The sequence below is a fragment of the Physcomitrium patens genome, chromosome 25 (assembly GCF_059467195.1).
Source record: "Physcomitrium patens ecotype Gransden chromosome 25, ASM5946719v1, whole genome shotgun sequence".
Taxonomy (NCBI): domain Eukaryota; kingdom Viridiplantae; phylum Streptophyta; class Bryopsida; order Funariales; family Funariaceae; genus Physcomitrium; species Physcomitrium patens.
Genome location: NC_143434.1, coordinates 726355 through 740530, shown reverse-complemented (window position 1 = coordinate 740530; position 14176 = coordinate 726355). Strand labels below are relative to the sequence as shown.

General features: G+C 36.3%; 2 protein-coding genes across 10 annotated transcripts; both read right to left on the bottom strand.

The window, feature by feature from the left end:
* Positions 1–178: 178 nt before the first annotated feature.
* LOC112278337 (uncharacterized) lies at positions 179–3885 on the bottom strand. 9 transcript variants are annotated; one of them, XR_016501016.1, is made up of 9 exons: positions 3535–3885; positions 3208–3319; positions 2960–3097; positions 2610–2785; positions 2271–2486; positions 1960–2113; positions 1463–1752; positions 1172–1231; positions 179–1019 (listed from the first exon to the last, which is right to left on the bottom strand). XR_016501016.1 is itself a non-coding variant. In XM_024511660.3 (9 exons), the coding sequence occupies exons 2-8, from the start codon at positions 3311–3313 to the stop codon at positions 1219–1221; spliced, it is 855 nt and encodes a 284-aa protein (XP_024367428.1). In that variant the 5' UTR covers positions 3314–3319; positions 3535–3885; the 3' UTR covers positions 179–1019; positions 1172–1218. The 9 variants fall into 9 exon arrangements, 5 of the variants coding, with proteins under 5 accessions (XP_024367428.1, XP_024367426.1, XP_024367430.1 ...); XR_016501015.1 differs by having other exon boundaries at positions 3471–3604; XR_002968671.3 differs by having other exon boundaries at positions 1463–1522; positions 3471–3604.
* A 156-nt stretch (positions 3886–4041) lies between these two features.
* LOC112278355 (uncharacterized) lies at positions 4042–8137 on the bottom strand. Its single transcript, XM_073531945.2, has 10 exons — positions 7867–8137; positions 7177–7303; positions 6868–6943; positions 6486–6558; positions 6287–6382; positions 6055–6105; positions 5761–5952; positions 5223–5517; positions 4926–5017; positions 4042–4597 (listed from the first exon to the last, which is right to left on the bottom strand). The coding sequence occupies exons 1-10, from the start codon at positions 7918–7920 to the stop codon at positions 4319–4321; spliced, it is 1335 nt and encodes a 444-aa protein (XP_073388046.2). The 5' UTR covers positions 7921–8137; the 3' UTR covers positions 4042–4318.
* Positions 8138–14176: the final 6039 nt, after the last annotated feature.

The following is a 14176-nucleotide window of genomic DNA, read 5'->3' as shown; positions in this document are numbered from 1 at the left end:
AATTTTTAAATTTTGAGTAAAACTAATACAAATAAAAAAAATCTATTTTATTGTTTAAAGTTCTTGTATGTATAAACGTAAACAGTAGGAAATAAAAACAAACAAACCAAACAAAACAAAACAATACAAAACAAACAAGCGTTGTTGCAATTGCATGTCATCAAGTTGCAAATTAAAATAGAGAAAATTGTCAATTGAAACTTTTAACAAAGAACCACTTGTCAGATCAGAAGAGGAATCTGACAATTGGGAATGTCCAACCTCAGAAAAGTGCCTTGAGCTTGACAGCGTCAGTTAGAAATCGGTGCTCTGGTTGGGGTCACTGCTCACTGGCACCTGCTCCTCACTCAGAAATTACCGCAAAGCTGTTCGACCAGCTTCGATGGCATTCATCTCTCGCAAATTCGGCCCCTGTAGTTGCATGTTAATGCCGTAGCCTCACCTAAATAATATCATGTGTCAATAGCTATTGTATGGTGGCATGCATCCTCAGAATCAACTGAAGAGCCACTTAAAAGCCACGTTTAATATAAATCTGATCCCTTTATCTATTTATTAGTTACAGTTGACCCAGCTCGAGGATACATCCAAGAACAGCTTCGAACGGAGTGGAACAATTTCTGGTCTTCGTAATTTTTGGACTTGTGTTTTGTAAACAATTTGTTTGGTTAGCCACTGTAGCATCATACGTCCATAAAACAAATAGCCTACATCTAGATCCGTCCATCCCAGTGACCAGCACAAGTACTTTCAGGCTAATCAATCCTCCACAAATGTTCCTGTGCAGAACAAAGCCTTTTGCAGGGTTCGCTCTCTGGGAAATATTACATGAAAAGATCATCAGCCGTCCAAAAGCTGCACCCAGCTTGTAGAGATGGTTATTTAACCAAAATGACTTCACTGGTCGACATCGTGGCAATTTGCACCTGGGAAGTAGAGGTTGCCTGGTGCGAGGCTATGGATTCCAGGAGTAGAGCGTTGAATTGCACTGGATCATCCCACATTGGCCAATGCGAACACTGCAACAGCAACAACCATAACAATCGCCACCCAAAGTCAAGAACCAAGCGACATAGTACCTCCTGGAGGCGGACGCAATTCGATCAAGTGGAAACCCTAAAGAGAAGCTATTGTAACAGAAAGGTAAGGGGATCGAAGAGAAGGAACCGACATGTGGGAGACGCTTGACCTCGGAGTTGGGGGCGATTTTCTTGGGGATCACGGCCAGCTCCTTCCCAATATAAGCATCAAGGTCACCCCAAATGAGAACAACAGGCACCTCAACATGTATAGGCTTGGGTGCATCTGGAGGTGGAGACCAATACCCTCGGACCCACGCTCGGTAATATTTGGAAACACTTGTCACAAAAAAAAAAAAAAAAAAAAAAAAAAAAAAAACTCTTCTACGTTTTCCTGCATTCTCTTGCAACAAACATCTGAACGTCGCAAACAGTTCAATTACCTGTCAATGTCTTCAGGTTGATCTTTAGTGTTACCAAAAGACGCCCTTAAAGTCTTAAAACTGTACACAGTCACCAAAAGGGCAATGACAGTTTAAGCTCAGAGAAACCCATAACAAGAAGAAATTATGTACAGAAGATGTTTGAATATCCAGGCCTTAACTTCGTTTGTGAGGATTTCAAAAAGGGTCGGGTCCAAGGCCAAGAGTGATATTTCAGAACAATACAGGTAGAGAAGCTTAATCTCCATGACTCATCAACCATTCAGGAACCCAAGGCAGCTGAAAAAACCCTGAGCACAGAAACCAACATCAACTAATGGTGAAACAAGTGCCCAGTTCACGTGGACATCTGCATTGAAAGGAAAAAATCGGGGAACGTATCATGTGGTAGGAGGGCAATAAAGGGAACCGAACAAGCAATAAATTGAGCATCAGAAGCTGTATCATTGGACATCACACATAAAATCAGTGTCCACGGATGGGAATAGGAAACGCACCAACATACCAACTCCGACGCATCTGACGGAAGTTAGAACGGACGGCTTCGCTAAACACTGTCGCATGAGGTACGTTAACAAATATTGCCTTCACCTTGTCCGGGAAGTCTTCCACCAATGCCCAGGTCACGAATCCTCCCCAATCATGCCCTACCTGCACTTCACACAACACAGATTGAGAATCTGCAAGTATTCTACCATCTTCAGCAGACCTTCCAGGAGATGCCGAAGTGGGGAATTATTATTGTTAGTTTTTTGGAGTTAGACGCAAGCACTGCTGGAAATATATGGTGGAGAGAAGGAACACTAACCACCGTGGATGGCTTCCCACCACCAAGTCCATCAATGATGCGAACCATGTCCGAAACCACGCCACACCGGCCGTAATGCTGTATGCCTTTAGGCTTGGAGGATGAGTTGTAGCCACGCAAATCGGGTGCAACTACATGGTAACCTGATTCAGCCAACGCTAGAAACTGGCGCTTCCAAACATACCAAAAATTCGGGAAGCCGTGAATCAACACAACCTGGAGAGAAAACGCGGAAATCAATATGTAAAAACTCCTCTCTGTGCAAAGAACACACTGTCGTATAATAACCTACATTTATGAGTTCATGGCATTCTGAATGAGTATGATAGGATCGGTTACCAGTTCTCCGTTCTTGTCTCCACATTCCACATAGTGGATTTTTACATCTTCATTCCACAGCTCCCCATGCTGGACTCGACAATCTTCCACCACCTCTTCCATCCCAGCTTCCTTGTCTCTTTCCATGTCCAACTCCTCTGGGATAGGTTGTGCTACTGCATAACTTCTCGACAGAGCTGTGCGGTTCGCAGCAAGTGTTAACGATTGGCAAAAGTCTCGTTTAGGGAAGAATTAGCAATGATCTCTAATGTTTGATCTCAAATCAGCTGGAGTGGCACAACTAGGAGCCAAATCTAGAGGAGTAGGAAGCGAAAGAGGGCCAAACAACATTGAAAATGAGGATGCCCCACCAGAAATTTGCGGTGGAGGTCGACGCAGTGCCCAGGAAAAGAAATGTTTTTTGCCGACCACAGGTGGTTGGGGTCCGTTCATGATCTCAGACCGTCCTATCCGGCCGTATGAAGATAATTCAATTCGCCGGTTTGTGTCTGCACAAAACGTGGTTCACAAGGGTTTAGGTCATATAACCACTGCTTTGGAAGCAACGCAAACATACGGCAGAAACAGATCGTTCTAGGGGCATTGTGAAAAGCCTCACAAAAGTTTAAACGGCGGGGTGTGGAGCTAATGGATTTAGAGCCAGATGCGGTGGAGCATGTCCGCGCCGCCTGCGTTCCAACAAAAATTACTAGCCCTCTCCTCATGTGCACCTGCGATTACGTTTCAGCGCCCGGCACACAAATTATTTTTGTGGCAAAGGAATCAATTGGAGGTGCAAATTCGAGTTTCCATTCCAGAAATGCTTTGAACGGATTTTAAAACCTTCGGAAGTAGCACACTCAGACCGCTCTTGAAAACTACCATCAAATATCTACGATACTTCGATTCCGCTTCAAAAAAGCTTGGTGCTCTTCCAAAATCTGACCAGGTTTGATACGTGCACTAGGACCTCAGAAGGTTCTCATCCAGCCGAAATTTCGTCAACACCTCGAACGTGGAAACTGTGGCTTTCAATCAGCTCAGCGATTGCCTACTCCTTCGATAAGAATTTGCGAAGAGGCTGTCGCTGCGGTGGAACCAACGAAGAGTACCGGAATTTCTGAAATCCCATGGAATTCCATGCATGTCACCCACCTTCCTTGACAATTTGAACGAATAGACTGTCGCGCCCAGTTTATCTCAACATGCAAGACACCACGACAAAGATTCCAAAGATCGTCCACCCCCCAATTTGCCGCCGGTGTAATGATATTCAATCTGTGTGATGGTATCCAGTGGTAGACATGATCATCCTGAACACCGTTTATCCCCACACCGTATCATGACGTATCCATATTCATCCTGCGTTTTTCTCATGGGTCAAAACAGCGGTGAAGAACAAATGACTTTCCTCATCTCCAACATGCTGTTACTCTTCGTGCTTGGTAACAGATTACTTGAAAAGGTGCATTTCTTGCTGGTGAATTTTTTAATTAATTTTTCCCATTAGTGGGTTTTTTATCGTATTGCTCAATAGTATTGTCTGCACCTAAAGAAACTTAAGTCACAGACCTCTGCATATAGTCCTAATTGCATATATTACTCAACATGGCTAGGAATTACGGTATTCGTCAGACACCTCTTCAAAGATACAAGTCTACTTCACCTATCTGTAACAGTCGTGATGGGGAAGGGCTTCGATGTTTCCAGTTCAGACCGAGCTCCTTGCGTTATCTTGAAAATAACGCCCCGATAGATCGCCAAGCTGGCAACATTTGCGATAGCTCCAACCACAGAATGCTCATGTGGTTTTCCCAGGACGTTATCATTGTCTCCAATGTGCCCTTATGTGACGAAAGATTCGGGGATCGTCCATGATGAGGTGCACACGTATTGGTGTACTCTGATGTTCTTTGCCTTTTCACTATGTTGAGTTCATCACACTTAATATCTTGCATGTTTTGTAGATATGCCGGAAAGCTGCCTCTCCATTCATGAAATTGCACAACCTGTTAATGCCAGCTGTTTAGAAGGCTGGAAATGCTACGGAAAGTAGAGCTCGACAAAGGTGGCAATGCCGAAATGATAGCGTAAGTTGACATAGTTAGAAAGACGTAAAAGAAAGGGACAGAAACTTAAGGATTGCGGAGAAAGGAATCAGATGATTAAGGCCGACATGAATCAAGTTATGGCTTGCATTTCACAATTTAACCATGACAACTGTTATTAATTAACAAAGACAAAATAGCTGCCGCACAAATTTAGTCATCTGCATGCCGAAGTCACATGTAACAAACAGTTGAAGAGGTCATGCGGTAATAAATATGTGAAGAGTACCTGCAAGGCATGCAGAATATTTGAAAATTCGTAAGCGATATCTTGCTGTTGATACCTCAACTTCACAGGCTTATCAGGCGTGCTGTCTGAAACTGCAAAGCAACAACAGATAACACGTAGAATAACATCAGATTATTGCGACATGAAATCCAGGGCCGGAGTACGTTCTCCAGTGACACATGAATGATGCCGTTTGCAACACAACACCGTATTTGGAGCTTTGAGCTGAGTCATCAAGGCAGGAGAAACAATGTTTAGAGGTAGACAAAACTCTGGGTGGGGAAGGTGGCAAAGTACCATCAAGTTGTTCGATACATTGGAAACCCAGCGATGCGAGCCGTTCGACACAGATATAATACCCTTGGTCATCCTCCAGGGACGTGTTTCCACTTGCACCTCCGTCTCCAACATCTTGACCGAGTTTAAGTTCTACTTTGCTCTCACTAACCCAGTACATATTTGTTGATGCTGGCAGGGGAACAAAACATGAATGTAACGGAGTCTTCGTTACAGTGTTGGTTGTCACCAGATTCTCATTCTGGTTTCCAGGGGAAGGCTGATCTTCTAGGTTTACCTCTGATCCCTCTTGTCCCTGTGTACCAATCTTTGAATAAGAGATATAACCATGCGAAAGATGGGGGAAATGCCACACTATCAGGTTCGCTAACTAGCAATGCGAACGATCGACAGCTTGTTACAAAGACATCTGAATATTGCTACTCAATACAGAGAGGTAAAGATGATGAATCTACCCTATCTGAAACCGTATGTTTTTTTACTCACAACCTCCATCAGTGTGATTAAAATTTTGGCACTTAAGTATAAACATGTTCACCTGCGATGGTTGAGAGGAAATACCAGCGTTTTGTACACGCAATTCCTCTTGCAGAGAAACACTCAGCTTGCCTCGCTCCACGGGAATGCGGGCCATAACGTTAACTAATTGGTCTAATAACTTCTTGTCTTCATCGTGCGTCGAGTTCCGAGTGAACCATAACGCCAACGTGATCCGCTCCCCATCTGTAACCTATTCCGAGTACCCGTACAAGTTGGAACCGTTTACGTACTTATATAGTTGGACACAAAGCAGAAGTAGGATAATACTAGTACAGGAATTTTTGCAACTAACCTCATTAACACAGTGCACATTCTCCTTGTTAGCGGAGTAGATCAAGACGGTCTGGACATGAACACAACCGTAAGGCACTTAGCGAATCAAACTGTTATTAAAGCTTCAAAAAATCCGGGGAATGGGAAATGTCACTGAATCACTCTCCGACACGAGATCAGAAGAAACATGAACAGCGTAAGTGAATCAAACCGCAATGACTTCTCAACTTCTCAATGCAACGATTTCTTACCCCCATAGTTGGAACCACCGTCGCTGGTTCGCCATCTTGAAAATGGAATAGGCCGCCATGGAAGTCTTGTTCGTAAGTGTTCAAGTAGCAGACGGCCTGCGCATGATTGACTAGAAGGATTGTTGAGACCATTCCTAAAAATAAACACTGTTGGTCGAATTGGTTTCAAGTTGTTGGACCTCTATGAACTGAAACAGACCGAGAAATGCCGCTGTCGCAAATAATCTCGATTGTCGTCGCTGTGCCATCCTATGTTTGCACCCCTTCTCCAGCTGCATCCCCATTTTCCTGTTATTAGATGTAACATAATTAAACCAATTCACTCTGTACGAAAGTCACTAAAAGAGTAACAGTGAAACACGATTCTTGGATTTACTCCTGGACTACGATGTGTGTTGAAATAGCCAAAGTGCGTATTATGATTGCAAATTACACAGATGCAACAAACGATTGTCATCAGGAATTTGTTTTTTAATATATTCAATCATATTATAATCCAAATTCCTTCATCTTTAACAGCGGACGAGTTTCAATGACTGACAAAAAGATGTCAAAATTTGCAAATGGTAGACAGAACTGACCTAATCAGACCAGTGAACTCAACGAAGAGCTCGAACTCACATCCGAAAAACTCTTCAACGGCCTCCTTCACCCTCTCTGAGATCGGCAACCAACAGAGGAACACCAAGCCGATAAGAGCTAGGCATGATAAACTGGGAAACAATTCATCCCTTATGCACCCTTCGTGGAAACAGACTTGAAGAAATCAAGCGGGTGCACGAGAGCCAGGTCAGCACACATGAACTTCAAGCAGCAAGATTGTATTAGAACTACAATCCATAAAAAATAAAATTAAGATGAAAATTAAAAGTGTTGGTGAGACTAGGCACCGCGCAGCGCTATGAAAGGCATGATGAGTGCAGCTGAGTTGGTAGCCACTAGGTGCGACAAAGTCGTGCTGAGAACATGCGGTCGATAGCCCACCACTCCACAGCTTTTATGAATGAAGATCAGCTCCTGAAACCCACACAAGCACGACTGATTATGCCCAAATTTTCAAGTGTACTAAGACACTCTTCAGACGGAAACTTCAACCTAACACCATGAACCGTGCGACAGATTTTTTAATCCATCATACTTCGCAAAACTCCTCCAATCACGTTCACATTGCCCTGAAACATAAGCCCTGAACTCTAATCCACTACAGAAATCCTGACTGGCGATATCGGTGCTCAATGAAAATTCATGGCATTGAGTCTGGATTGGAATCCACATGCTGCATACAAAACTGCGAATCCCTGCAAGATTATCCAACTGGCTCGTAGAATTACGCGTCGCATTCCAAGAAGAAAACAGAATCAGTCCAGGCTGCCCAATCTGGTAGCGACAACAAAGAATTGGTAACCGATCGATCTCAAAAGTGGATAGGCATCGACGCTCTGATTCATCTCTGTCGGCGATACTAAGCCAGATCTATCGCAATCTTTGGGCAAACGGAGGAAATTCGATCAGCGTAAGTGGTCTCCAGACTGGCCAAAATCCTAATTGCATCAACACAACTGAAGAATTGTAGACCAGACCTTGCAAAGCTCCGGGGATAGGAATCCTGGCAGAAGTAGCCGCTTGTGATCCATCGACGGCAGAGTTAAGAGGGCGTCGTCACGTCGTCCCCATCCCTCGATCGGCTGATGGCTTCGAGGGCTTTCGAAATCAGTCTCAGAACACGAGCCTCGCAAACGCAAACACACACACTCACACTTCCGAGCGGGGCCTCTTCCTCGAAACCCTAATCGGGGGAGCCCCAACCGAGGTGCGTTCAAAGCCTGGATCCGCAAAATACAACTACGATACAACACAAATAGAAAGAAATAAAATACACAATGGAGCTTTCAGCTACGAAGTAGAATAGATAATCCCGTGCCATTATCACGGATAATATGCAAAAAAAAGTAATTAATTTTTTTCAAAGAACTACTTGAAAAATATATATAAAAAAAAACATTAAATTACATTAAAAATTTATAAAAGTATTTTAAGACATTTAAAGATGTATTAAAGTCAATACATAAATTAATTAAAATATAAAAATATAAAAATAAATTATTAATATTTATCTAATTAAAACTTTTGAGAAAACAATATTCAACATAGAATTTGAATTTTTATTTTAAGAAAGAAGAATCTTAATGAAACGAGAAGAAGTGTATTAAAAAAGTGCTACATAAAGTTGATCACAGAAAAAAAAAATATATATATATGTATTGTGAGTTGTCAATTATGTTCCTAAATTTATTATTTTTTTTTCTTATTTTATAATAATTGAACAAGTTAGATTATGATTTATACAACCAAAATCTAGTTTTGTAGAGTTTTAAAGATTGTAACCTTTGTTGGTACAAATTATGATGTCAAAGATAAGAACTTAATGAAAACAAATGAACAAGTGAGACTCTCTCAAAGAAATATGATGAAATAGAAATAAAAAAGTATGTATATTAAAAAAGAAACTAGAATGGCTAATACCAAAAGACAAAAAAATTAGAGATTCTTGAAACTAAACTAGAAGTAAGAAAGGAATTGATCAGAGTGAAGGAGGCTTCACTCTTGCCTCTATATATATCTACCTAGGATCTATGTGACAACGTTTTATAGGACCTCCAAAAATGTGTTGACTTTGCATGATATATATATATCTTAACTTGCAAGGTAAGTTTTCTATATGGGTGCCATATAGCTTGTTCCGTAAGTTATCAATACATGTGGCACATGATTAGCTTGTTGACTAAGTTTTTAACCTACCAATCAATTGCAAATATATATAAAATCAAAATAATATTTAAGAAGCTTCTAAGAAGCTTTTCTAGAAGGTATTATGAAATTAATCAATTTTTATTTACTTCTATCTATTTTTATTATATATGTAACAATTACAATAGATATATATCCATGACATTATCCCCCCTTTTAAGGACAAGTTCCACGAGGAGCAGTGATCACATGTTGAGGAAATCTAAGATGTGGCAAATTATATTTGTTATATATTCTCATCTTTGTTTCTTTTGAAAGTAGTTGATAGGTCCTCTCAGCCATCAATAATGTTTCATTTTAAGGCGAGAAGACCACCATGTTATTTGATCATTGTTGAAACCTTCCTAACTTCCTTCGGAAAAAATATTTGTAACACCATCAAGAGTCATTCCTACTTCCAATAAAATCACCAAATATTGAGAGTCTCTTCTCAAGTTGTGATACTAAATGCGTTGCATCTCACTATTTATTTAAAGAAGAACATGTCGTTTAAAGAAAAACATATCTCTGTTACATCATCTTGAAGGCTATGATAATCATAATGTCTTGTTTGATAAATCAAGAAATGATGGCTCTTGAGTTGAATATGCTAGCCGTTATTTTTCTATTTCTTTAACACAACAATTATATAGAAACTACAAATAAGAATAGAAAGTGGAATGCAATCTTTCCAAAATTAAATTTCTTTTACAGCAAAGGTTTGCTATCTTTCATCTTAGTTTTAATAGATGTCGTTGATAAAAAGTTTTGACCTTCTTTGTTGCATTTGTAAGATTTTTTGCTCTCTTCTATGTGTATTTGTAAATATTGTATATGAACTAATAAATAAGATATTCTAACTTATGTCAGTGTTGCCTTGAGTCTAAGACTTCTTCTACTTCAAATTCTTGATTATTATCCACTTCTGTAAGAGGCAGTGGTATTTGTCTTCTTTCCGGGATATTCACTATCTTATATGAGTCTAAAAGAGATATGTGAAATACGGAATAGATTTTCATAGGCTCCAATAGATGTAATTGATAAGCAACTGGATTGACTTGTTCATAAATAGGAAATAATCTAAGTCTATGATAATCCAATTTGTCACAAGAACAAATAGTTTTAATATTACAACGAAGTAATCATATCTTATCACTAACATGGAAATGACGTTATTGCTTGCAATAAGCATCCATGTTGTTCTTTTGTTGTTCTTGAGCCTCTTTTAGTTGCACCTTTATTATTGTATGTAGTGTAGATAAATGATTTGCTAAATCTTTTGCTACAAGATTACCTATTTTTGAAAAGTCAATAGTATGAAGTCGTGAATGATAACCATAATTAGCAAAAAAAAAGAATTTATTATATAAAAGAATGTACTATATAATTATAACCAAATTCTGTCAATGACAAAAGAGTTATTGAATCATCTTATTGATAGTTGATGGTATACCTCAAATATTACTCCAAAACTTAATTTACATGCTTTGTATCAAGGACATGAAACTTGAAAAAAGAAAATCCTCAATATACTCTTGTGTCACTTAAAGGAACTAAAAAATCACTCAAAAATGATATAATATTGAATTAGAATGGCTATTGTCAAAAACAAAAAGACCATAAAGTCTTAAAACAAGACCAAGGACTAGAAAGACATTAATAAGAGTAAAGAATGCTTCATTCTTGCCTCCATATATACTCTTAAGCAGGAGTTATGTGATAAGGTCCTATAAGACCTCCAAAATGTATTGACTTTACAAGATATATATCTTAACTTGTAATGCAAGTTTTCTCTATATATATATATATATATATATATATATATATACCACATAATTAGCTTATTTTAGAAGCTAAAAATATGTTGTTAACTTATTGACCAAGTTTCTAACCTATCAATCAACTACAAATACATATAAAGTCAAAGTAGCATCTATGAAGCTTCTAAGAAGGTGTTCCAGTAGGTATAATGTGAATCATCAAATTGACTCACTAATTCTTTTAAGATAAAAAGATGCATTTATAATCCTTAAAACCACAATATATGGTGAATAATATAGAAATCTTTAAACAAATAGAAAATTAGAATGTTAATTATAGAATTGGAGTCTTAATAAGTCTTAGAGGCAATCATCTTAGTTGATTTAGTATTTTTTTTATTTATTATTAAGTATTGAAATTATTTACTAAGTTTAATATTTATATTGGCCTTTCAACTATACATATTACTTATAAAAAAAACTATAAATGTTAGTTAGTAGTTAGAAGAAGCATGAGAACAAATCTCATGTCTTTTAGTTATTTATATAGAAAGTAGGATTTATAATGGATTTAAATTATTTTTATTAGTATAAAAAATCATCAAAATAGGAAATTATAGTCTTAAACTGATATTAGTATTATAAAACCATTATAGATATTATAGAATTTATTTAGAATTTATTTAGAATATATTTAGAATTTTTAGGAATTTTTAGAGTAATTTTGAAGATTTTGGTAAAAATAAATTTTATCATTTCGGAAGCCATTATGAAGAAATGGAGCAAAATTTGAAGGCCACACAAGGCTTCTAGGCTAATTAGATGTTTTTAAATACTATGGTGAAGTCAAAAGTAAAAAATTATTGATTTAGTAATAGAAAATAGGAGGTCCAATAGCTAGTATAGTCCTTGTAAGAAGTGAGGTGCACAAGTTCCATATGGGTTGTAGCACCTTGAAGGTAGTTAAGAAGATAAGACTAAGACCTTGTGGCCTCTCTTAGGGACCCATATATACTACTTGTGAGCCTTGGTGAACTCTTGATCTCTTAAGCAAGTTATCCTTGAGGTAAAAATTATTTACTTAAATTTTTATTTATTTACTTATTATTTTTAAATCTTTTATAACTTACTCATGGTAACTCGAATTTACATGTTTCTTATACCATTGGAAAGATAAAAAATTATCTTTTTAAAAATATATTTTATCTTTTATTTTTTATTTTTTACTGGATAAAAATCAATAAATAGATTGTAACTAGTTTTGTAGTGTACAATTGCATGATTGCACTTGTTTTACTTATTTTTTTATTTTACTTATTTTTTTCTTGTTCTTGCTACTTCACTTTATACCAGAAGTTACAAGTAATTTTTAATTGAAGCCATCTTATAATTAGATTGAGGAATGAATTTTACACTCACATATTATAAAGTTGATCTATTTTTTTTTTTTAATTTTTATCTACTTCTACTTAATAATATAGGTATTTATTAGAATATATTTGTATATCTATGATACTTTGTTTGACTATCAATTTAAGGATGAAAAATTGAAAATAGTTTTATATTCACTTTTAAAAACTTGAAAAGCGTTCTCTAAAATCTTCATATAAATTAAGTTTTCTTATTTGATATAATATCCTTATGCAATCCATGACAGTAATAGATGTTGTCAAAAAAAAAAACTTAGCTATTTCTTCACTTGTAATAGCTTTTATACATGGTTCAAAGTATGCCATCTTGGTGAAATGATCTATTATTACAAATATAAAATCATAAGAACCTGAGATTAAAAGATCCATGATAAAATTCATAGAAATAGAAGACCATGGTTGTTCTCAAATAGGTAATGGTTGAAGAAGTCCACAAAATCAATGATGAGGAGTTTTTGACCTTGAACAAATGTCACATGATTGGACAAAGTCTTTCATTGCGTTCTACATTTGTAGCCACTAAAAATCTCTAGATATAAATTCTAAAATCTTATTGTATAAAAAATGTCTAGATGTTGAAAAGTCATAATGTGCTTGAAAACTATGTAAATGTACTTTTCTTTTTAGAATGTATAAGCGTCCTTTAAAATAGAATAGATTATTTTTGAACTCAAACTTAGAACCATCATAAGACTTAGAAGAAAGTTTTTTGATATCATGAATAAGAGAATCAAAGGACATATTTGATTGAATTTGTTTGGCAAGGATTGAATCAATAATCAATTTTGATTTTATTTCTCAAAGGTAAAAATACTCTAGCTTTAAGAAAATTATTCTTTGTTAATCAAAAGATAAGTCTCCTTCTTTTGGTACAAGATAAAAACATCTAATAAACCTTATTGTTTTAAAGGTTGATAATTGATTTCAAAATCAAATCTTGACAAAGACATACTCTAATGTATTTGGCAACAATTTAAAATATGTGCTGACATAAAGTATTCAAGATTCTTGTCGTCCATATAAATAGTGACTGAATTAGAAGTGCCTTCTAAATAATAGTGCTATTCTTGAAATGAATCTATAATTATGAGAAGTTCTTTATTGTGAATCTTGTAGTTGATCTTGCATACTGAAAATTTTCTTGAATGAAAAGCTATTAGATGAAGTTTATTATGTATTTCTATTTGTGATAATATAATATCTTAAGCAAAGTCCAATATGGTTGTTTTCATAAAAAATAACTTAAAAAAATCAACGCAATATAAGATTGGTGCAAAAATAAAGCTTGTCTTCAAAGCTTCAAATATTACTTTTATTTCTTAATTCCAATGAAGTTTGTCTTTACATATCAAACATATAAGTAGAGCTATAACTTGAGAGAAGTTCTTGATAAAGATCCCGTAGTAGTTGATAAATTCCAAAAAATATTGGACATCTCTTACCATTTTTGAGATCTTCCAATCCATAATAATTTGAACTTTTTTAAGATCCATCATAAGTCCATCATTTGAAAAAATGTATTCTAAGAAGTTGACTTGAGTAGTGTAGAATATAGACTTTTCTATCTTAGCATGGAGACTTATATCTCTTAATTTTTGTAACACACAATAAATAAGAAGTTTATATTCTTTTATATTCTAAAAATAGATTAAGATATCATCTAGATAAAAAAATAAATTAAGATGTCATTTAGATAACAAAAAATAAATTCATCTAAAATCTCTCAAAAAATATCATTTATTAGATGTTGAAAAGGTACTGGTGCATTTATAAGTCCAAAAACTATGATGTTATATTCAAAATGTTCATACCTTATTTAAAACATAGTCTTTCATTGATCTCCATTCTTCTTTTCAAATATATCTTAAAAATCTTGATATTGGTTTGAATTGCTACTTGAAGACTTTCTACCA

Bases quoted from the DNA above. Each gene is read 5' to 3' on its own strand.
- LOC112278337 (XM_024511658.3), bottom strand. The intron at 2,114-2,270 runs GTTAGTGTTCCT...TGTGAAGTGCAG, and splicing joins GTGGGAAGCCATCCACGGTG to GTAGGGCATGATTGGGGAGG. The intron at 1,523-1,967 runs GTATGTTGGTGC...GACTGTGTACAG, and splicing joins CGTCAGATGCGTCGGAGTTG to TTTTAAGACTTTAAGGGCGT.
- LOC112278355 (XM_073531945.2), bottom strand. From the start codon at position 7,920: ATGGATCACAAGCGGCTACTTCTGCCAGGATTCCTATCCCCGGAGCTT. The intron at 6,559-6,867 runs GTCAGTTCTGTC...ATGGGGATGCAG, and splicing joins GAGTTCACTGGTCTGATTAG to CTGGAGAAGGGGTGCAAACA. The intron at 4,598-4,925 runs GTACTCTTCACA...TGGCATTAACAG, and splicing joins ATATTCTGCATGCCTTGCAG to GTTGTGCAATTTCATGAATG.